Raw genomic sequence first — 23,099 nt, 5'->3', positions numbered from 1 at the left:
TGCGGACGGTCAGACCTGCGGACGCTGTCAGACCCGCGGACGGTCAGACCCGCGGACGGTCAGACCTGCGGACGGTCAGACCTGCGGACGGTCAGACCCGCGGACGGTCAGACCCGCGGACGGTCAGACCTGCGGACGCTGTCAGACCCGCGGACGGTCAGACCTGCGGACGCTGTCAGACCCGCGGACGGTCAGACCTGCGGACGGTCAGACCCGCGGACGCTGTCAGACCCGCGGACGGTCAGACCTGCGGACCCGCGGACGGTCAGACCTGCGGACGGTCAGACCTGCGGACGCTGTCAGACCTGCGGACGGTCAGACCTGCGGACGGTCAGACCTGCGGACGGTCAGACCCGCGGACGGTCAGACCCGCGGACGGTCAGACCTGCGGACGGTCAGACCCGCGGACGGTCAGACCTGCGGACGCTGTCAGACCCGCGGACGCTGTCAGACCCGCGGACGGTCAGACCTGCGGACCCGCGGACGGTCAGACCTGCGGACCCGCGGACGCTGTCAGACCCGCGGACGCTGTCAGACCCGCGGACGGTCAGACCTGCGGACGCTGTCAGACCCGCGGACGGTCAGACCTGCGGACGCTGTCAGACCCGCGGACGGTCAGACCTGCGGACGCTGTCAGACCTGCGGACGCTGTCAGACCCGAGGACGCTGTCAGACCCGCGGACGGTCAGACCTGCGGACCCGCGGACGGTCAGACCCGCGGACGCTGTCAGACCTGCGGACCCGCGGACGGTCAGACCCGCGGACGCTGTCAGACCCGCGGACCCGCGGACGGTCAGACCCGCGGACGCTGTCAAACCTGCGGACGCTGTCAGACCCGAGGACGCTGTCAGACCCGCGGACGCTGTCAGACCTGCTGAGACGGTCCCGCGCGCTTTCTCTTTTTGTTTCAGATTCCAGCATCCGCAGTAATTTGCTTTTATCTTGGAGAAGGATGTGGGTCGGAATCCCAGGAAATTCCCGGCCAAATGACGCAACCGATGTTTTGTTGGCGATGACAGGAGGGGGGAAACCCCAAGTTCCTTTCTGGCCCAGTCCCGCAATCACCTGGTGTGACAGCAGCTGGGAAAGCCCCTCCCCGCTGCACCGGCGGCGGCCCGTCGGCAGAGGGAGCGCGCCCCGCCCGGGAGGCTGCACCAGCGCCGACCCGCCGGCAGAGAGAGCGAACGCCGGTCGGGGGCGCTGCACCGGCGGCGGCCCGCCAGCAGAGGGAGCGCGCGGGGCCAGAGCTGGGAATACAGCACTGGGAAGCAGCGAGGAGGCTCTGGATGCTGGCAACATGTCTAATAAATCACCCCGGGTCTCTGCATGCAGACTCTGGAGAAAGAGAACAATGTGAATTGTTGAAAATAAATTGGAGGAAGAAAAACACAATTTGCATTCTCTGCGCTTTTTATTTTAAATGTGCATTTTGCAATGGTCCCCCCCTAGAAAGTGCAGCAGAATGGTTTGCTCCACCGATCGGATCCAACCAAACGCGGGAATTGGGGGGGGGGGGTGAGTGGTCACACAGCAGATTTAGCTACTGACTGGCCGGCTGATTGAAACGTTATTGAAATGATAAAGATTCTGGACGGATTCTGATGCATTAAATGATGTGCTGTGGAGGAGGACCTTTTTCTTGCTGAGGGGGTGAGTGGGTTTTATTTGAACCCCCCCCCCCCTTTCGTCCCTCTCCCTCTGTATGTGCTGGAGCCCTGGCTTCACTGGTGGAACGCGGAGTATCTCAGTGAGGGGAACGGATACAGTGTAACACAGAGGATACAGTGAGGGGGATACAGTGTAACACGCCGAGGATACAGTGTAACACAGGATACAGTGTAACAGTGAGGGGATACAGTGTAACAGTGAGGGGGATACAGTGTAACACAGGACACAGTGTAACAGTGAGGGGATACAGTGTAACAGTGAGGGGGATACAGTGTAACACAGGATACAGTGTAACAGTGAGGGGATACAGTGTAACACACACAGGATACAGTGTAACAGTGAGGGGATACAGTGTAACACGCAGAGGATACAGTAACACGCAGAGGATACAGTGTAACAGTGAGGGGATACAGTGTAACACACAGGATACAGTGTAACTGAGGGGGATACAGTGTAACACAGAGATATAGTGTAACAGTGAGGGGATACGGAGTATCGGGGGGGATCAGAGTGAGGGAGGGATTCAGTGTAATACAGAGGATCCAGTGTATCAGGGTGAGAGAGAGAGGGAGGGATTCAGTGTAACACCGAGAGGACAGAGTGTATCAGAGTTAGGGATCCAGTGTAACCCTGGGTTGCTGCTACAGCTGGCAGAGTCAAGTAAGTAGAGACCCTGGATGGGACAATTGATTTGTGTAGTTTTGTGTATATGTGTGTGAGAGAGAGATTCTGAGCCACATTCGTGTGGTTTTGTGTCTGTCTGTGTGTGAGAGAGAGAGATTCCGAGCTGCACAGTAGTAGCTCCTTCCCCCACCCCTATCTTGCTCTCTCTATGATGGAAATTTGAGTTAGGCTGATTAAAATGTCTGTTTAATGAGAGAACTTTATTGATGGGCCTGACTAACTTGTTTAAACAATCGACCTCCCCTCTCCCCAGCTTTATGTTTTATTTCCATCCCTCCCGTCCTGAGTGAAACCGTCTCCCCGTTGCACTGTGTATATAACAATAATCTTTATTGTCACAAGTAGGCTTACATTAACACTATAATGAAGTTACTGTGAAAAACCCCTAGTCGCCACATTCCGGCACCTGTTCGGGTACACGGAGGAGGAATTCAGAATGTCCAATTCACCTAACAGCGTGTCTTTTGGGATTTGTGGGATGAAACCGGAGCACCCGGAGGAAATCCACGCAGACCCGGGGAGAATGTGCGAACTCCGCACAGACAGTACGCAAGCCGGGAATCGAACCTGGGACCCTGGCGCTGTGAAGCAACAGTGCTAACCACTGTGCTAGCGTGCCGCCCCTGGGTGACTGTAATAACCCCCTGATTTAGTAGACGAGCTCCTGCATGTTGTATTTCCTCCTCGCCTTAGGGTTTCCACTCCCCTCCTTCCTGTTGAGACGATTTGAGCAGTGCTGTTTGTGTGCTAATCTACATTGTGCGTATGTATATATTGCAGCATCTACAGAGGGAAACGAGAGTTAATGGTTCAAGTCTAAATGACCCTCCTACACAACTATCCTGTAGAAGCCTCATTTAGACTATAAACGTTAACTCTGTTTCTCTCCACAGATGCTGCCAGACCTGCTGAGTTTATTCTGCCTTTCCTGTCTTTATTTCAGATTTCCAGCACCCGTAGTATTTTGCTTTTTTGTACGTATGTAGAATTGTTTGTAGAATTATTGAACCAGAATCCGTGGTGTCTTGGGCAAATATTTATCACTTTAAAAATTGATCAGCTGATCTGATCTTGATCAGATTGTATGATTTTGCTGTGTACAAGTTGTGTTTTACATGAGAATAGTGGTTTGTTGCAAATACCAAGAGTATTGCAGTTATTTAAGTCTCCTCAGTGGATATGCTGTATGGAGAACCGTTGGAAGTTATTTGGCCTTCGGTAATTTTCCAAGCTGAAATGTTTTGTAAAGTGTTTTTTAAAATTTGATGCAATTTAGTGTTTTCTTATTTTTGGTGTGGGGGGGAGGTGGAGAGGGGGCGGGGGGAAGAATAGTGGCTCCATTTCAAAAGGACTCCAGTAGCTGCGAATGCTTTGGGTCGCTCGGAGATTGTGAAAGGTGCGATATAATGCGAATCTGTTTTTTAATTTGAGATGTAAAAATGCTTTTGTGGACAGCAAGTGTTGGTAATGCACTTGAGTCCATGATCTGTTCCAATTTGTTAACCGAAGCTAAACCACGGTTGCTCGATGACGGAAATGCTGGACAATCTCAGCAAGTCTGGCAGCATCTGTGGAGAGAAAAGTGAGCTAACTTTTCGAGTCTGGACGACTCTTTGGCAAAGCCTCCTTTGGTGCCATGCATTTTCTCTGTTTCTATAAATCAGGAAATCTGCCTTTCTATTTTCTTGTGTTGGCCTTGCATTCTATATTTACATGGCTTTAAAAGGAGCTCAATAATTGAATTCTGCTAAATGCGTTTCCTTTACATAATTCCCAGAGTACGATATATTGTACACTTCCATCGTGCTGTTGTCAGCTGCAAACAGACATCCATTTGAATTGACCGACCTTGGAAGTTTTTAACTAAAACAGAATTTTGTGAGCTGCATTTCTTTTTTTGGAAGCAAACAGATGTTTCAACAATTTCTGGTGTGCCTTGGTTGTGCAGACATTTTTGTGGCTTGTTCATATCTGACTTGGGTTAAAGAACATCTATTTAGTCAGCGCTTGCATGTCAAAATGTCGGAAACACTGGGACCTGCTGATTAACAGACATGTACTTTTCTGGTCCTAATATAAAAGCACTTTGTGTGACTTGGTCTCTGGACAACAGTAACTGTTTAGTTAGTTTTGTTCGTCAGGGTTGTCCAGCATATCAGACAGCACCACATGTGGGTTAATTGGAAATTCAAATGTAACTAATTGTATTCCTGATTAGTAAACAGACACTGTTATTGGCAATGTTATTATAGTAAGAAGTCTTACAACACCAGGTTAAAGTCCAACAGGTTTGTTTCAAATGCTAGCTTTCGGAGCACTGCTCCTTCCTCAGGTGAATGAGACCTGAGGAAGGAGCAGTGCTCCGAAAGCTAGTGTTTGAAACAATCCTGTTGGACTTTAACCGAGTGTTGTAAGACTTCTTACTGTGCTCACCCCAGTCCAACGCCGGCATCTCCTCATCAATGTTATTATATGCATAGTCAATCCTCGTGAGCTTTAACCTTTAGATTTATTGTCAAGTGTACCGAGGCACAGTGAAAAGTATTGTTCTGCGTACAGTACAGTCAGATAATCTTTATTGTCACAAGTAGGCTTACATTAACACTGAAATGAAGTTACTGTGCAAAGCCCCTTTCGCCAAATTCCGGCGCCTGTTCGGGTACACGGAGGGAGAATTCGGAATGTCCAATTCCCCTCTTTCGGGACTTGTGGGAGGAAGCCGGAGCACCCGGAGGATACCCACGCAGACACGGGGAGAATGTGCAGACTCCGCACAGACAGTGACTCAAGCTGGGAATCGAACCTGGGACCTTGGCGCTGTGAAGCAACAGTGCTAACCATTGTGCTGCCGTGCCGCCCCATACACAAAAAACATAGGACATACGATAAATGCAAAATTTAAATACATAGACACAGGCATCGGGTGAAGCACACGGAGTGTCGAGCTGCAGCAGTAGAGAAGATGTGGAGAGAGATCAGTTCAGTCCATAAGAGGGCCATTAAGGAGTCTGGTAACAGCGGGGAAGAAGCTGTTTTTGAGTCTGTTCGTGCGTGTTCCAGACTTTTCTGACTCCTGCCCGATGGAAGAGTGAAAGGCCCGGCTGGGTGTAGACAGAGTCAATGGATGGGTTTGTGTGATGGACGGGGCTGTGTTTGCGACTCTCTGTAGTTTCTTATGGTCTTGGGCTGAGCAGCTGCCATACCAGGCTGTGATGCATCTGTAAACACTGGTAAGAGTCAATGTAGACATGCCAAATTTCCTTAGTTTCCTGGGGAAGTACAGGCGCTGTTGTGCTTTCTTGGTCGTAGCGTCAACGTGGGTAGACCAGGTCAGATGATTGGTGATGTGCACAGCTCGGAATTTTGATATATTTCTTAATAAAATGGTGAGATGAAAGGCCGACAGAGGGTGGGTGGTTGGGGAGTTAGTGTTGAGAGATCATCTGTTTAAAATCCTCATTTGGAACACTTTGCCACTGATTGACGTAAATAGCACAGCCTTCATGAAGAGAAAAGAGGATAAATATATCAAGAGGAGGAATGCGCAATGGGATTAGTTTTAGAATGCTTCAGCAAGATGCCAACACTGATGTGATGGGGCAAATGACCTCTTTTTAAAAAATTTCATTTATGGGTGTGCACTTCACTGGCTAGGCCAACATTCATTCCCCATTCCTAATTGCTCTTGCCAGGAACCTGCCTTGTTGTACTACTGCAATCCATGTGGTGTAGACACACCCACAGTGCTGTTAGAGGGGGGCCTAGTTCCAGGCTTTTGACTCAGCGACAGCGAAGGAACGGTGATATAGTTCCAAATCAGGATGGTGAGTGACTTGGGATTTGTGGTTCCAGCCCCCCACCCCCCCCCCCCAGTCCCGTCCGCCCCCCCCCCCCGTCCTCCCCATGTTTGTTTTTTCTGAAAAAGACTTCCTTCTGTATTCCGTACTTTCCACTGATTATGTTCGGTGATGTCATTGCTGGCCTCCACTGTTGTTACAGAGAGTCATAAATGTTTACAGCATGAAATTAGGCCCTTCGGCCCAGCTTGTCCATGCCGCCCAGTTTCTATCACTAGTCTAGTCCCACTAGTCCGCATTTGGCCATATCCCTCTATACCCACCCTGCCCATGTAACTGTCTAACTGCTTTTTGAAGGAAAAAATTGCACCCGCCTCTACCACTGCCTCTGGCAGCTCGTTCCAGACACTCACCACCCTCTGTGTGCAGAAAGTTCCCCTCTGGTCTCTTTGGTATCTCTCCCCTCTCATCTTAAACCTATGGGGTGGGATTCTCCCTTTTGGGGACCAAGTCCCCACGCCCGCCAGAAAACAGGCGAGAATCACTCCCGACTTTTTCCTGGATAGTTCGGGGTGATTCTCTCTTTTCCAGGGGGCTAGCAGGACCCCGTCGTGCGTCCCGCAGCTCCGGCTGCTGGCGGGGCCCTGCTGTCCGGACCGCGTGGCCGCCCATGCGCGCGGCGGCCAACTTCGGCGCGGGTGCCGGCAACATGGCGGACCCACACAGCAGGCCCGCGCGGAGGAAGGTAGGTTCCCCCCCGCCCCAGATCGCGATGGCCCGCCGATCGGTGACCCCTGATCGCGGACGTGGCCAGCACTGAGGCCCCCCACCCCGGAGTCAGATTCTCAGCGCCGCCCCCCCACCAGGACCGCCACCGTGGCCGCGGATCCGAGCACCCACCGGGTGGTACCAGAGGTAAAGCACGCCAGCGGGAGTTCGGCTGGTCGACCGTGGAGAATCGCGCGTCGACCGCGTGCGACTTGCAGGTCCACGGGGAATCGCGGAGTGCCGGAGTGAACGGCTATTCTCCACTCCTGCGCCGGGCATGATTCAGGCGCGGAGGGTTGGACAATGCCGCCCATAACCTCTAGTTTTAGACTCCTCTACATTTAGGGGAAAAGCGAAAGACTGGAAATCTGAAAGAAAAGAAAATACTAACCCGGTTAGGCAGCATCTATGGAGAGAGGACCCAGAGTCAATGTTTTGGGTCAGGGGCCTTCCCTCAGATTGGGAAGATGTTAGATTCTGAAGCCAGTACGGAGCAAGGAAAAGAAAGGGGGAGGAGGGGAGTGGTAAAGGGGTGTGTGGATAAAAGATGGCTCAGTGGTTCGCACACTGCCTCACAGCGCCAGGGACCCGGGTTCAATTCCCGTCTCGGGTGACTGTCTGTGTGGAGTTTATACTTTCTCCCCGAGTCTGTGTGGGTTTCCTCCCACAATCCAAAGAGGTCATTTGATTTGATTTGATTTATTATTGTCACATGTATTAGTATACAGTGAAAAGTATTGTTTCTTGTATGCTGGACAAACTATGCATACTGTACATAGGGAAGGAAGGAGAGACTGCAGAATGTAATGTTACAGTTATAGTTTAAAAGAGTTAGAATGAAGTTTTAGAAGCGTAGAAGAGAGTAAAAGATAGAATTAGAGGGTATGCTGGGCACAGCTTGCAAGAAGTCGCCTCGCTCCGGCGCCATCTTGGAAAATGCTTGGAAAAGGTTAGATGGGAATGTGGGGTTATGGCGAGAGGGCGAGGGAGTGGGCCTAGGTAGGCTGCTCTTTCAGAGGGCCAGTGCAGACCCGATGGGCCAAATGGCCGCCTCCTGCACTGTAGGGATTCTATGATCTCTGATCTATGATAAGCTGGAAGGCCGGGGTGATGGTATGAGGTAAGGTGGGTGGTAATGGGGCTAGTCGAGAAACGAAAGATGGACCCAGAAGAGTTGTCAGTATTTACCCAGAACAGCAGAGAGGGAGGGGAAGCATGGGAAATTCTTACCCTGCAAAGTGATGCAAAGGGATCTCTAGGTCCGTCAATGTAATAAATAATAATCGCTTATTGTCACAAGTAGGCTTCAATCAAGTTACTGTGAAAAGCCCCTAGTCGCCACATTCCGGCGCCTGTTCGGGGAGGCCGGTAGGGGAATTGAACCCGCGCTGCTGGCCTTGTTCTGGATTACAAGCCAGCTGTTTAGCCCATTGTGCTAAACCAGCCCCTGTGGCAGAAAACATGCAAGCCGACAATAAGGGGTATGGGGAGATTGGTCTGTGGTGTTTGTCTGTTTGTGACAGGCAGAGAATGGCTTCACTTTTTAACACATTCTTTATATATATATATATATATGTTTTTTTAAAGTGCGCCCCTGGCAGCATGCTAGCACAGTGGTTAGCACTGTTGCTTCACAACGCCTGGGTCCCAGGTTCGATTCCCGGCTTGGGTCACTGTCGGTGGCACAGAGGCAGGCCGGGCTTTATAGAAGCACCATTCAGTCCGCTAATAAACCCAAACAGACCGAGTGAGGCTGGCAGCTGCCAGAAACTTGGTGTTTTACAACTCCGGCAGAAAGGGGCTCAGCGCCTCGCCTTTGAAGTTAATGGATTAAATTAGAGCTTAACGCAGCAGGTGTGTTCCCGAGCAACGTTTAACTGCAAATTGGATTTGTAATTATGTTTTGAGTGGGAGGTGGGAGGGGGAACGTGGGGTCGGGGAGGGAGGGTGAGGGTTGAGGGGGGGGGGGGAGCTGGGAGATTGAGTGTGGGGGGGAGGGGGAGGAGTGGGGGGGAGGGGGGAGGAGTGGTGGGGAGGGGGAGGAGTGGGGGGGGGCGGCGGCGGCTCATGTGGTTTTGATGAGTAGGAGGAGTGAAGGCGAGCATTGCGGATGGAGGAAGTGGTTCAGTGTGGGTCGGGGAGGTGCTACTGACACCAGTGCTGATCACGGGTCACATTCTGGCTGTGTGGCGCAGGCTACAGAAAGCTGTCTGGCATTGCTGTGAAGCTGGAAGCTCCCGTGATGACAGAGATGAGGTACTTTGTCTTAGCACAGCTGGCCTGTAGCTAGGGATATAATTTACAAGTCGGGACAAGCAGATCGGGAAATTACATGGGGCGAGATGGGTCTGGGATTCAACTTTCATGTCTTTTTGTTTTAAGGGCGGAACATTGTCAGAGAGCAAGAGGGGCCGGGGTTCCAGCGAGCGGTCATGTTTGCTCTTCATAAGAAGGCTGTGGGGTTATTTGATTTAACTTTTCAAAGCTTTCAAATACGAGTGGGCCTGTACTTTCTGTCTGAAAACATTACAGGGTTTCTGTTTCTGAAGGAAAGTTTTACTGAAGGAAAGTTTTACTGTTGTAGCAGATGGGTGACCTCGGCTCAGGGGGGGGTGTCTGTTTTATCTGCACTGTTGCTCTTAACCCAGCTTGTGTGGTTGAGCTGATACCGTGTAGCTTTACAGCAATTTGTATTTGTGTAGCACCCTTAATGTGGTTAAAATTACCCAAGGTAACTCACAGGCGTGCAAAGCGGTTTGGGGGGTAGGTCCTGAGGTTTGTGGAAGGTGCTATATAAATGCAAGTCTTGCAATGGCCAGGGTGGGGGGGGGAGGGGTTGAGGGGGAGGGGTTGAGGGGGCGGGGTTGAGGGGGCGGGGTTGAGGGGGCGGGTGAGGGGGCGGTAGAGGGGGTAGGGAGGGGTTGGGGGGTGGGGGAGGGGTTGGGGAAGAGGGAGCGGGGGAGGTGTTGGGGGAGAGGGGGCAGGGGAGGGTTGAGGGGGAGGGGTTGGGGGAGAGGGGGAGGGGTTGAGGGACTCTGGTAATCTCGTGATGGGAGACAAGGAAATAGCTGAGGAACTAAATAAGCACTTTGCGTCAGTCTTCACAGTAGAAGACATGAGTATTATCCCAACAATTCCGGAGAGTCAGGGGGTAGAGTTGAATATGGTAGCCATCACAAAGGAGAAAGTGCTAGAGAAACTAAGAGGTCTAAAAATTGATAAATCTCCGGGCCCAGATGTGCTACATCCTAGAGTTCTAAAGGAGATAGCTGAAGAAATAGTGGAGGCGTTAGTTATGATCTTTCAAAAGTCACTGGAGTCAGGGAAAGTCGCAGAGGATTGGGAAATCGCTGTTGTAACCCCCCTGTTCAAGAAGGGAACAAGGAAAAAGATGGAAAATTATAGGCCAATTAGCCTAACCTCGGTTGTTGGCAAGATTCTAGAATCCATTGTTAAGGATGAGATTTCTAAATTCTTGGAAGTGCAGGGTCGGATTAGGACAAGTCAACATGGATTTAGTAAGGGGAGGTCATGCCTGACAAACCTGTTAGAGTTCTTTGAAGAGCTAACAAATAGGTTAGACCAAGGAGAGCCAATGGATGTTATCTATCTTGACTTCCAAAAGGCCTTTGATAAGGTGCCTCACGGGAGGCTGCTGAGTAAAATAAGGGCCCATGGTATTCGAGGCAAGGTACTAACATGGATTGACGATTGACTGTCAGGCAGAAGGCAGAGAGTTGGGATAAAAGGTTCTTTTTCGGAATGGCAACTGGTGACGAGTGGTGTCCCGCAAGGTTCAGTGTTGGGGCCACAGCTGTTCTATTTATATATTAACGATCTAGATGACGGGACTGGGGGCATTCTGGCTAAGTTTGCCGATGGTACAAAGATAGGTGGAGGGGCAGGTAGTATGGAGGAGGTGGGGAGGCTGCAGAAAGATTTAGACAGTTTAGGAGAGTGGTCCAAGAAATGGCTGATGAAATTCAACGTGGGCAAGTGCGAGGTCTTGCACTTTGGAAAAAAGAATAGAGGCATGGACCTCTATTTTCTAAACGGTGACAAAATTCATAATGCTGAAGTGCAAAGGGACTTGGGAGTCCTAGTCCAGGATTCTCTAAAGGTAAACTTGCAGGTTGAGTCCGTAATTAAGAAAGCAAATGCAATGTTGTCATTCATTCCAAGAGGCTTGGAATATAAAAGCAGGGATGTACTTCTGAAGCTTTATAAAGCATTAGTTAGGCCCCATTTAGAATACTGTGAGCAATTTTGGGCCCCACACCTCAGGAAGGACATACTGGCACTGGAGCGGGTCCAGCGGAGATTCACACGGATGATACCAGGAATGGTAGGCCGAACATACGATGAACGTCTGAGGATCCTGGGATTATATTCATTGGAGTTTAGGAGGTTGAGGGGAGATCTAATAGAAACTTACAAGATAATGAATGGCTTAGATAGGGTGGATGTAGGGAAGTTGTTTCCATTAGCAGGGGAGACTAGGACCCGGGGGCACAGCCTTAGAATAAAAGGGAGTCACTTTAGAACAGAGATGAGGAGAAATTTCTTCAGCCAGAGAGTGGTGGGTCTGTGGAATTCATTGCCACAGAGGGCGGTGGAGGCCGGGACGTTGAGTGTCTTTAAGACGGAAGTTGATAAATTCTTGATTTCTCGAGGAATTAAGGGCTATGGAGAGAGAGCGGGTAAATGGAGTTGAAATCAGCCTTGATTGAATGGTGGAGTGGACTTGATGGGCCGAATGGCCTTACTTCCACTCCTATGTCTTATGGTCTTATGGGAGGGGGTTGGGGTTGGGGAGAGGGGGAGGGGAGGGGGTGAGGGCAGGGGTTGGGGAGGGGGTGAGGGCAGGGGTTGGGGAGGGGGTGAGGGCAGGGGATTGGGGAGGGGGTGAGGGCAGGGGTTGGGGAGGGGGTGAGGGCAGGGGTTGGGGAGGGGGTGAGGGCAGGGGTTGGGGAGGGGGTGAGGGCAGGGGTTGGGGAGGGGGTGAGGGCAGGGGTTGGGGAGGGGGTGAGGGCAGGGGTTGGTGAGGGCAGGGGTTGGGGAGGGGGTGAGGGCAGGGGTTGGGGTGGGGGTGAGGGCAGGGTTTGGGGAGGGGGTGAGGGCAGGGGTTGGGGAGCGGGTGAGGGCAGGGGAGGGGGTGAGGGCAGGGGTTGGGGAGGGGGTGAGGGCAGGGGTTGGGGAGGGGGTAAGGGCAGGGGTTGGGGAGGGGGTGAGGGCTGGGGTTGGGGAGGGGGTGAGGGCAGGGGAGGGGGTGAGGGCAGGGGAGGGGGTGAGGGCAGGGGTTGGGGAGGGGGTGAGGGCATGGGTTGGGGAGGGGGTGAGGGCAGGGGTTGGGGAGGGGGTGAGGGCAGGGGTTGGGGAGGGGGTGAGGGCAGGGGTTGGGGAGGGGGTGAGGGCAGGGGTTGGGGAGGGGGTAAGGGCAGGGGTTGGGGAGGGGGTGAGGGCTGGGGTTGGGGAGGGGGTGAGGGCAGGGGAGGGGGTGAGGGCAGGGGAGGGGGTGAGGGCAGGGGTTGGGGAGGGGGTGAGGGCATGGGTTGGGGAGGGGGTGAGGGCAGGGGTTGGGGAGGGGGTGAGGGCAGGGGTTGGGGAGGGGGATGAGAGCAGGGGTTGGGGAGGGGGATGAGGGCAGGGGTTGGGGAGGGGGTGAGGGCAGGGGTTGGGGAGGGCGGGGGTTGGGGAGGGGGTGAGGGCAGGGGTTGGGGAGGGGGTGAGGGCAGGGGTTGGTGAGGGCAGGGGTTGGGGAGGGGGTGAGGGCAGGGGTTGGGGTGGGGGTGAGGGCAGGGGTTGGGGTGGGGGTGAGGGCAGGGTTTGGGGAGGGGGTGAGGGCAGGGTTTGGGGAGGGGGTGAGGGCAGGGTTTGGGGAGGGGGTGAGGGCAGGGGTTGGGGAGGGGGTGAGGGCAGGGGAGGGGGTGAGGGCAGGGGTTGGGGAGGGGGTGAGGGCAGGGGTTGGGGAGGGGGTGAGGGCAGGGGTTGGGGAGGGGGTGAGGGCAGGGGTTGGGGAGGGGGTGAGGGCAGGGGAGGGGGTGAGGGCAGGGGTTGGGGAGGGGGTGAGGGCAGGGGTTGGGGAGGGGGTGAGGGCAGGGGTTGGGGAGGGGGTGAGGGCAGGGGTTGGGGAGGGGGTGAGGGCAGGGGTTGGGGAGGGGGTGAGGGCAGGTGTTGGGGAGGGTGATGAGGGCAGGGGTTGGGGAGGGGGATGAGGGCAGGGGTTGGGGAGGGGGTGAGGGCAGGGGTTGGGGAGGGCAGGGGTTGGGGAGGGGGTGAGGGCAGGGGTTGGGGAGGGGGTGAGGGCAGGGGTTGGTGAGGGCAGGGGTTGGGGAGGGGGTGAGGGCAGGGGTTGGTGAGGGCAGGGGTTGGGGAGGGGGTGAGGGGAGGGGGTGAGGGCAGGGGTTGGTGAGGGCAGGGGTTGGGGAGGGGGTGAGGGCAGGGGTTGGGGTGGGGGTGAGGGCAGGGGTTGGGGAGGGGGTGAGGGCAGGGTTTGGGGAGGGGGTGAGGGCAGGGTTTGGGGAGGGGGTGAGGGCAGGGTTTGGGGAGGGGGTGAGGGCAGGGGTTGGGGAGGGGGTGAGGGCAGGGGTTGGGGAGGGGGTGAGGGCAGGGGTTGGGGAGGGGGTGAGGGCAGGGGTTGGGGAGGAGGTGAGGGCAGGGGTTGGGGAGGGGGTGAGGGCAGGGGTTGGGGAGGGGGGTGAGGGCAGAGGGTTGGGGAGGGGTGGTGAGGGCAGGGGTTGGGGCAGGGGTGTTGGCAGGGAGGGGGAGGGTGAGGGCAGGGGGTTGGGGAGGGGGTGAGGGCAGGGGTTGGGGAGGGGGGTGAGGGCAGGGGTTGGGGAAGGGGGGTGATGGGCAGGGGTTGGAGGAGGGGGTGAGGGCAGGGGTTGGGGAGGGGGTGAGGGCAGGGGTTGGGGAGGGGGAGAGGGCAGGGGTTGGGGGAGGGGGAGAGGGCAAGGGGTTGGGGAGGGGGGTGAGGGCAGGGGTTGGGGGAGGGGGGTGAGGGCAGGGATGGGGAGGGGGTGAGGGCAGGGGTTGGGAGGGGGTGAGGGGCAGGGGGTTGGGGATGGGGTGAGGGAAGGGGTTGGGGAGGGGGTGAGAGGGCAGGGGTTGGGGAGGGGGTGAGGGCAGGGGTTGGGGAGGGGGTGAGGGCAGGGGTTGGGGAGAGGGGGTGAGGGCAGGGGTTGGGGAGGGGAGGTGAGGGCAGGGGTTGGGGAGGGGGTGAGGGCAGGGGTTGGGGAGGGGGTGAGGGCAGGGGTTGGGGAGGTGGTGAGGGCAGGGGTTGGTGGAGGGGGTGAGGGCAGGGGTTGGGGAGGGGGTGAGGGCAGGGGTTGGGGAGGGGGTGAGGGCAGGGGTTGGGGAGGGGGTGAGGGCAGGGGTTGGGGAGGGGGTGAGGGGCAGGGGTTTGGGGAGGGGGTGAGGGCCAGGGGTTGGGGAGGGGGTGAGGGCAGGGGTTGGGGAGGGGGTGAGGGCAGGGGTTGGGGAGTGGGGTGAGGGCAGGGGTTGGGGAGGGGGGTGAGGGCATGGGGTTGGGAGCGGGGGTGAGGGCAGGGGTTGGGGAGGGGGTGAGGGCAGGGGTTGGGGAGGGGGTGAGAGGGCAGGGGTTGGGAGAGGGGGTGAGGGCAGGGGTTGGGGAGGGGTGAGGGCAGGGGTTGGGGAGGGGGTGAGGGCAGGGGTTGGGGAGGGGGGTGAGGGCAGGGGTTGGGGAGGGGGGTGAGGGCAGGGGTGAGAGGGAGGGGGTGAGGGCAGGGTGGTGAGGGGAGGGGGTGAGGGGCAGGGGTTGGGAGAGGGTGGTGAGGGCAGGGGTTGGGGAGGGAGGTGAGGGGCAGGGGTTTGGGGAGGGGGGCGTGAGGGCAGGGGTTGGGGAGGGGGTGAGGGCAGGGGTTGGGGAGGGGGTGAGGGCAGGGTTGGGGAGGGGTGAGGTGGGGCAGGGGTTGGGGAGGGGGTGAGGGCAGGGGTTGGGGGAGGGGGTGAGGGGGCAGGGGGTTGGGGCAGGGGGTGAGGGCAGGGGTTGGGGAGGGGGTGTGAGGGCAGGGGTTGGGGAGGGGTGGAGGGCAGGGGGTTGTGGGAGGGGTGAGGGGTCAGGGGTTGGGGAGGGGGGTGAGGGCAGGGGTTGGGGAGGGGGGTGAGGGCAGGGGTTGGGAGGGGAGGGGGTGAGGGCAGGGGTTGGGGAGGGGGTGAGGGCAGGGGTTGGGGAGAGGGGTGAGGGCAGGTGGGAGGGGTGGGGAGGGGGTGAGGGCAGGGGTTGGGGAGGGGGGTGAGGGCAGGGGTTGGGGAGGGGGTTGAGGGCAGGGGTTGGGGAGGGGGTGAGGGGCAGGGGTTGGGGAGGGGGTGAGGGCAGGGGTTGGGGAGGGGGTGAGGGCAGGGGTTGGGGAGAGGGTGTGAGGGCAGGGGTTGGGAGGGGGTGAGGGGCAGGGGTTGGGGAGGGGGTGAGGGCAGGGGTTGGGGAGGGGGTGAGGGCAGGGGGTTGGGAGGTAGGGGAGTGGGGGCAGGTGGAGAGTTGGGAGTGGGGAGGGGGAGTGGGGAGGGGAGGGGAGTGGGGGAGGGGGGGTGGGGCAGGGTGGTGGGGGAGGGGAGGGAAGGGGCGAGGGGGAGGGGTGGGGGAGGGGAGGAAGGGGCGAGGGGCGAGGGGTGGGGAGGGGAGGGAGGGAAGGGGCGAGGCGGAGGGGTGTGGGGGAGGGGAGGGAAGGGGGCGAGGGGAGAGGGGTGGGGGAGGGGAGGGAAGGGAGCGAGGGGAGGGGTGGGCGTGGGGGAGGGGAGGGAAGGAGTGGCGAGGGGAGTGGTGGGGGAGAGGAGGGAAGGGGCCGAGGTGGAGGGGTGGGGGAGGGGAGGGAAGGGGAGCGAGCGGAGGGAAGGGGATGGGCATGTGGAGGGAATGTGGGGGGAGGGGTTGGGGTGGGGGGAGGGGTGGGAGGGGTGGGGGGGAGAGGGTTGGGGTTGGGGTGGGGGGGGAGGGGTTGGGTTGGGGTGGGGGAGGTGGGGAGGGGAGTGAGAAGGGGTTGAGGTGAGGGGGAGGGTGAGTGGAAGGGCGTGTGGGGCAGTGGAGTGGGAATGTGGGGGGGGGGGGGTTAGGGGGGCAGTGGGAAGGTATACCGAGTCTGTGGTGGGCTCCATAAACCAATGGCTTTGGCCTTCCCAATATTGGAACTCCTGTTTGAAACCATCTGTGCCGTAACTCGCCTTACTCGTCTCGGTCCAGTTGTTTTGCCACACTTCTCTTGTGGTTTCTCGGCAACTTTGTGGCTCATGTCTTGGGATCTCAGTAAGACATGTCGTAGGACTCAAGTCAGTTAGGAGATGTCGCCGTGAGTTCTTCAGCCCAACACAAAGAAGCACTGTGCGAGCCGCTGAATCGGAGATAATCAAAACAACGTTTAGCTTAGCAGTGTCGTTGTTGCGATGTCTTTGGCTTGTCTGAAAGCCATGCTGGCTGTCTCTTGCGTAACTCTTTGACTTGGTTGCTTGAATTTATTTTGAAAGGGGAAATGAAAGTATCAAACTCTTGCTCTGAGGTCATAGGCATCAGATGGGTTTTTCCAGATGTGTGTAGCAGCTCCTCCTGCCCTATTTCCGGAAATGGATAAACAGTTTAGCATTCTGTTTCCCTCTCACTGTTCCGGAAGCATAATTTATAATGCGAGCAAGGCCATTGAAAGATGTTATCAGAAATCACCCCAAGTGGAATTCTGGAACCCTCTACCATACAAAAACAGTTGAATCTGGGAATTCAAAACCCTCATAACCTTCTGCTGGAATTCAAAGCCCTCATAACCTTCTGACTAAACCCCAGCTGGAGTATTGTGTTCAATTGTGTGCCTCACGGCTTGGGAGTGCAGGAGGTTTTGACTAGAATTGGTGGAGGAGGGGGTGAGTTGCATGGTTACCACTGCGTTCGATCCCGGCCCCGGGTCACTGTCCGTGTGGAGTTTGCACATTCTCCCCGTGTCTGCGTGGGTCTCAAACCCAAAGATGCGCAGGGTAGGCGGGTTGGCCGCTCTACATTGCCCCTTAGTTGGAATTTTTTTTTGAAGAGTTGGACCATGGGGGAGGGACTTTCCTTCGATGAGATAACGCAACTGTCCCCCTTAAAGCAGCGAAAATGTTTTAAGAGGAGATTTACGGGAGGTGTTCAAAATCATAAGCTGTCTTGAAAGATGTAAGGGTGGAAGGAGGGTTGGTAACCAGACGATGTGGACAAGCGAAAGTGCCAGGCAAGATGTAAATAAATATATGCAGCGAGTTGTTATGATTTGACAATGTGCTGTTTGAAAGGGCAGAGCAAGCAGATTCGGTAGTGACTTTCAAAAGGGCATTTGACTGGTAAACACTTGCAGATGTTTGGGGAAAGAGCCAGGCAGTGGAACTGATTGGATAGCTGGGATAGGAACTCTGTGCCAAGTCGATTCCTTTTGTTTTATCATTCCATGCATTGAATGGGCATGAGGGACTGAGTGGCATGTGCCTGTCCCTATGTAAACCTTGCTGAAAAGTGTGGTTATCTGGGTGTTGGGTTGAGGAGAGGATTATTATTTCCCCCCCAATGTCGAATAGCCCATGCGGTCTCTCATATAAGGACTGAGTGGCTGGGTTAGACACATGACTTTGGACCTTGTCACAGGATGTATTCGTGTTGTCACGTGAGGAGTAACCACTGGGGTAGCACAGTGGTTAGCACTATCGCTTCACAGCTCCAGGGTCCCGGGTTCAATTCCCGGCTTGGGTCACTGACTGTGCGGAGTCTGCACGTTCTCCCCGTGTCTGCGTGGGTTTCCTCCGGGTGCTCCGGTTTCCTCCCACGGTCCAAAGATTAGGTGGATTGGCCATGCTAAATTGCCCCTTAGTATCCAAAAAGGATAGGTGGGGTTATTGGCTTACGGGAATAGGGTTGAGGTGTGGGCTTAACTAGGGAGCTCTTTCCAAGGGCTGACATGATGGGCCGAATGGCCTCCTTCTGCCCTGTAAATTCTATGAAAACCGTTGTCCTAGACAAGTTCAACATGTGAAGAGATTAGGGTTTACTTTTGGCAGCGAGTTATGATCTGGAATGCATTGCCTGAAGGCGGCAGGTCTAAGAGCAATTATCAGAAAGAAATTGGATATATATTTGAAAAGGTAAAAAATTGGCAGGGCTCTGAGGATAGAGTTGAGAGTAGTGGAAATAATTAGATAGTGCTTTAACAGAATTGGCATGGACACAATGGCCCAAACGTTGTCCCTCTGGGCTGTCGTGTTCTATGATGTGGCTCAATCTCATGTAACACGAAAATCCTTTAAATTACTACCTCCGTAAGAGTGGTGTCTGGAGTTTCCTGAGAGTAAGATTGGTGATACTGCAAGCTCTAGGCAGCTTGAAGCACAGCTGGACAGATGTTGGATATGTGCACAACAGAAATGTAATGTGCTATGACCGGGGTCGGAAACCTGCAGCTCTGTCGTCACATCTAGCTGTTTATCATCATTCGGGGAGGCAAGGTAGCTCAGTGGTTAGCACAGTTTCCTCACAGCGCAAGGGACCAGGGTTCGATTCCCAGCTTGGGTCACTGTCTGTGCGGAGTCTGCACGTCCTCCCCGTGTTTGCGTGGGTTTCCTCCGGGTGCTCCGGTTTTCCACCACGAGTCCCGAAAGACGTGCTGTTAGGTGAATTGGACATTCTGAATTTTCCCTCAGTGTCACCAAACAGGCGCCGGAATGTGGCGACTAGGGGCTTTTCACAGTAACTTCATTGCAGTGTCAATGTAAGCTGACTTGTGACAATAAAGATTATTATTATATTTACATCAAAAAAGGCTACGAAAATAATTGTCAAGATTATAAAGAGCCGTATTTTTATTGTGGGGATAAAAAAGCTCTGGATTATGCTGCCCAGTTTCAAAATATTATTTTAAAGAAAAACATTATGCCGAAGTAAACCTGCCTGAGTGATGTGTGTGCTACACTGTGGTTATAGATAATGGTTTGGGTTTAAAGGAGGAGATTTTATGATTGCGGCGAGTTCCAATATAGTTGGGGTGATAAATTATTCTGAATGTGCTATTGGGAGCTCTTCCTTTTGTGCCAACATCAATAGCCCTAAAAATTGTCTTAATTCTATTTTAAAGATGACTTTAATGACAAAATAATAATTTTAAAAATTCAAATAATATGATCATCAAGGTTGGGCCATGTGTTTGGTTAATAAACACTGGGCGCAATGCGGGCGTGAGATCGGGGGGGGTTTCCCGCGCGCTTCCCGACAGCCAGTACGGATCTTGCGGGATCTCGCGAGGCAGGGGGTGGGGGGGGGATGCCCCTGGGCAGTCAGGGACAGGACAGGGTGTCCCCACTGGACCCCCCCCCTCCGTGAATGCGGGCACCTTGGCACTGCCACCCAGTCACCTTGACCGGGTGGCACTACAAAGCTGTCAGGAATGGTGCCAGGGTGGCACGGTCAATGGTCAGGGCCCAAGAGGGACCATGCCCATGAAAGGAGGATGGAGAGGGGGTGGGTTATGAAGGGTGGGGACACTGGAAGGGGGGCGAGGTGAAAGGGGCATGGGAAGGCATAGTGGTGTGTCGTCATTTGGGAGGTGGGTGAGAGGTGTGTGTGGTGGTGGGGGTGGCTGACATTGCCCATGGCTGAGGGTGTGGAGGACCCACAAGCTGACTTAGTGGTCGGATACCCTGTCAAAATGGTGGTGTGATCCGCGGAGCCGGCCTGGCCAGCGGGTTCAGCTCCCCAGTGATGAAAATAATTCGAAGTGTGGGCTAGCCCGGAGAGAAACTCTCCGGGGCACAAAAAAGTGGTTGAGCGAGGTTAGAAGATGGTGGGGACTGCCAACAGATCCGGGGAGAAACTGCCAGCGAAACCCGCTGGAAATGACGCTTAGAAACCTTTTCGTTAGATGATGCCCAATGAATTTCCATCTCGTGACTCCCCATAGTTTTTCATTTCAGCAAATTCTTTGGAAAAAGTCTGTTCCAGTAAAAGGAGGATGCACTGTGCACAACACACATACTCTGGCCAGTGGCAGCGGGTCAGATTCTTCACAGGACTGAAACCGAGGGGGTGTGTGTGTGAAATATTTGCCTAGTTCCTGCCTGAACTTTGGAAAAGACCTTTTAGATTTTGGTCTGCCAAATTGGGCTGGTGTCTGCAGGGATTGCTCCGAGTGGTGTAACACCAGGGTGGAGTATTTGATATTTACAAGTCTATCGGCTGCTGTGTGGCGGTGGTGAGAATTGTTTTAAGATTGTGACTTAAGAGGATTACATGAGAGGCATTATAGTCAACTGGCTTAACTGGGTGTTCCTTGTTCTCTGAAATGTGTTACCGACTGACCCAGTGACGACAATGCAGACTGCTCATCTGGCTATTAATTTTGTGCTGAAAGGTATAGCTTGCCAGCATGGTGAGGCCTTGCATTCGCTTCACTCCTGTTAACCCCGACATTAGGGTATCGCCTCTGCGTCCAGGTAACATCTTTCCGATACTATTTTACTCCGAGGGCCCTTTCTGTCTCCTTGGGTGGATGTAACAGGGAACCGAGAAGCACAGGGGAATTCTTCCCCATGTCCTGGGTTAGCGTTTGCCTCTCGCTCTAAAATAGGCTAATCTTGCCATTAACGCGTTGCTGTTTGTAGGAGCTTGCTGTGTGCAAATTGAATGCTGGGTTTCCTGCATTGCAGTGATGACTTTATTGTCAAAAGTTGTTGCTTCACAGCGCCAGGGTCCCAGGTCCGATTCCCGGCTTGGGTCACTGTCTGTGCGGAATCTGCACGTTCTCCCCGTGTCTGCGTGGGTTTCCTCCGGGTGCTCCGGTTTCCTCCCACAAGCCCCGAAAGACGTGCTGTTAGGTGAATTGGACATTCCGAATTCTCCCTCTGTGTACCCGAACAGGCGCCGGAATGTGGTGACTAGGGGCTTTTCACAGTAACTTCATTGCAGTGTTAATGTAAGCCTACTTATGACAATAAAGATTATTATTTAAGTGTTTGGTGAGCCCCGCAGCTCTTTCTGATGTCCTATGCCACGTAAATACAAACTCGACTTTAACTTGGCCATCATTACTGCCTATTTTTAGTGAGGTGGCCTGTACATTGATGCAAAATGCCGGACTCTCAGTTCCAAGCGCAGAGTCCAGACCTCTGTGGACGCACCTACATGATCTGTGCTGGACGATCAGGGGAGTTTACATTGCTGGACGCCTTTGGATGAGATATGGAAGCTGTGGGTGCTGGCTGCCTGAGGGGGAGGAAGTAGAATATTCTCCTGACGCTATTCAAAAGGGAGCAGGGCCAACATCTCTTGCTCAACTAACATCACCAAAAATCAGAAGAATTGGCCGTTCCATCTCACTTACTTGGGGAGCTTGCTGTGTGCTTATAAACACGGGTCATTGACTGTATCTCAGTACCTAATTCACTGGAGGCGAAGCACTGTCAAGACAATGAAGGCATGGATACAAGGCTCTGTGCAATGACGCTCTTGGACTGAGCTAATAATTTAATCCCCGTCATGAAGTGACTAATATGATCTCCAAAATGTTGTTTAATATGAACAGATTCCCGTCGACGGGAACTGAATTTTAACCTTCGGTCACCATTAAGTTGCGGTGGCCCCACTAATGCTGCAGTTAAAAATCCGTATTCTTGTTCCGAGCAGATGTTTCTTGTTCAGGCAGTTTGCCAAATGCCCGGACTCTGAAGTTTGTTTAAACTAATCTCTATTTGTCGCTCTTAAACAAATTCCAGACTAATACCGGCTGGAGCAGAGTTCTTCAAACAAATGAGATTAAAGTGCAAAGTGCTCGTATGTCATCACCACCTCCAAATTCTCGACCTCAACTGCAGCTTTTGTCCTCGTATTGAAATTTCAAACTAAAATCACCCATGGTGATCCGCATGCTAGGAAAATGCCATTTTATTTTTCCTGCAGAGGGTGCATTAAAATATTACAATTCCCCACCAAGCCTGCAACACAGACCATAAAAGTGACCATTTATTCAACAGGTGACATTGGAGTTAACCCTTGACATTCTAGTGAAATACCTTCTGGGGGTATATTTTTGAATATGATTGACGAAATAAGCCACGTTTTCATCTCAATCTAATCGACATTTGCAGTTACCTCTGGGCGATTATTCTGCTCTGCCTGATGAATCATGACTACTTTGTTTCCTGTTTTCAGACTCGCTATGAACGAGGAGCAGTTTGTTAACATTGACCTAAACGATGATTATATCTGCGGCGTCTGTAAGCTCGAGACCGCCAGGGAGATGCTTTCGTTTTGCCATGTCTGCTTTGAGCTCAGCATCGAAGGTAAGGGGGGCCTGGATTAGAGGAAGTGGAGCACTTTTTGCAACTACATCCTTCAGTCCACAGGTTACGCTGTCTGTTTCTGTTAACGTAGACACGGGCAATCAAATGAGAGCTAAGGAATGAAGTCCAAGTCCATCAGCATCTGACAAAGGCAATAACATAGGAACAGGACTGTCCCACAAGACAGTCCCACCATTCAATTGCTGAACACAAAAATAAGTTTCTCTCTAATAAATCCTATTGGATTATTAGTGATTATCTAATATGTATGGCCCCCACATCTGGTGTTGCTCTGAAACTCTTATGTTAAGTGTTTAGCATGCAAATATTTAAGTCAACTGGCCATGATAGGCGGCGATGCGAGAGTGGTAATGTCACTGTTGATTGTTGTAGAAACCTAATGTCCTTCAGGGAAGGAAATCTACCGTCCTTACCTGGTCAGGCCTACAAGTGACTCCAAACCCACAGCAACGTGATTGATGTCCCTTTGAAAGGGCTGAGCAGGTCATTCAGTACAATAGACCCGTGCAGGCCCCTCAACACCGGGTAGGCCCAGTTTCAAGTGTGTCAGCTCCAGATTGTCCCCAATGTGTTCTTTGGCTTCAATTCCAGGTGCAGGGATTCAGGGGGTGAAAGAGGCGGCCAAATTACTTTTAAAGATTCACTGTATTATTGTCACGGCAAGAAACCATTTTTCGACAAAAATGTTGGGAGTCAGCATGCCAACGGTGCAAAGTGAAGAAAAGCGAGAAGGCTGATAACCTCCTCCAAAGAGGTGGGATTGAAAATGTTTCAGCCAGGCTTGTGTTGAGATCAATTCCTGCTGTGTTGATCCAAAATCTTCCCAAACATTGATATCACAAAGTGAGGCTCATTGCACAAGTGCAC

General features: G+C 53.9%; 1 protein-coding gene across 6 annotated transcripts in view; it reads left to right on the top strand.

Annotated features, from left to right (window-relative positions):
* The first annotated feature begins 1,531 nt into the window (after window positions 1-1,531).
* Window positions 1,532-23,099, top strand: part of c8h21orf91 (chromosome 8 C21orf91 homolog) — a 58,735-nt gene continuing 37,167 nt past the window's right edge. The window contains exons 1-2 of one of the 6 annotated variants that reach the window (XM_072513127.1): window positions 1,532-1,650; window positions 22,081-22,211. In XM_072513127.1, coding sequence (XP_072369228.1) covers window positions 22,088-22,211 — 124 coding nt within the window. In that variant the 5' untranslated portion in view covers window positions 1,532-1,650; window positions 22,081-22,087. Of the gene's footprint in view, window positions 1,651-1,732; window positions 2,329-3,059; window positions 3,112-3,709; window positions 3,749-9,026; window positions 9,174-22,080; window positions 22,212-23,099 lie in introns of those variants that run through there. The other 5 variants (XM_072513125.1, XM_072513126.1, XM_072513128.1 and 2 more) reach the window with 5 other exon arrangements.

This window comes from Scyliorhinus torazame, chromosome 8, assembly GCF_047496885.1.
Source record: "Scyliorhinus torazame isolate Kashiwa2021f chromosome 8, sScyTor2.1, whole genome shotgun sequence".
In the NCBI taxonomy this organism is placed as follows: Eukaryota; Metazoa; Chordata; class Chondrichthyes; order Carcharhiniformes; family Scyliorhinidae; genus Scyliorhinus; species Scyliorhinus torazame.
The sequence above is the reverse complement of the archived record's forward strand: the minus strand, read 5'-3'. Positions and strand labels throughout refer to the sequence as shown.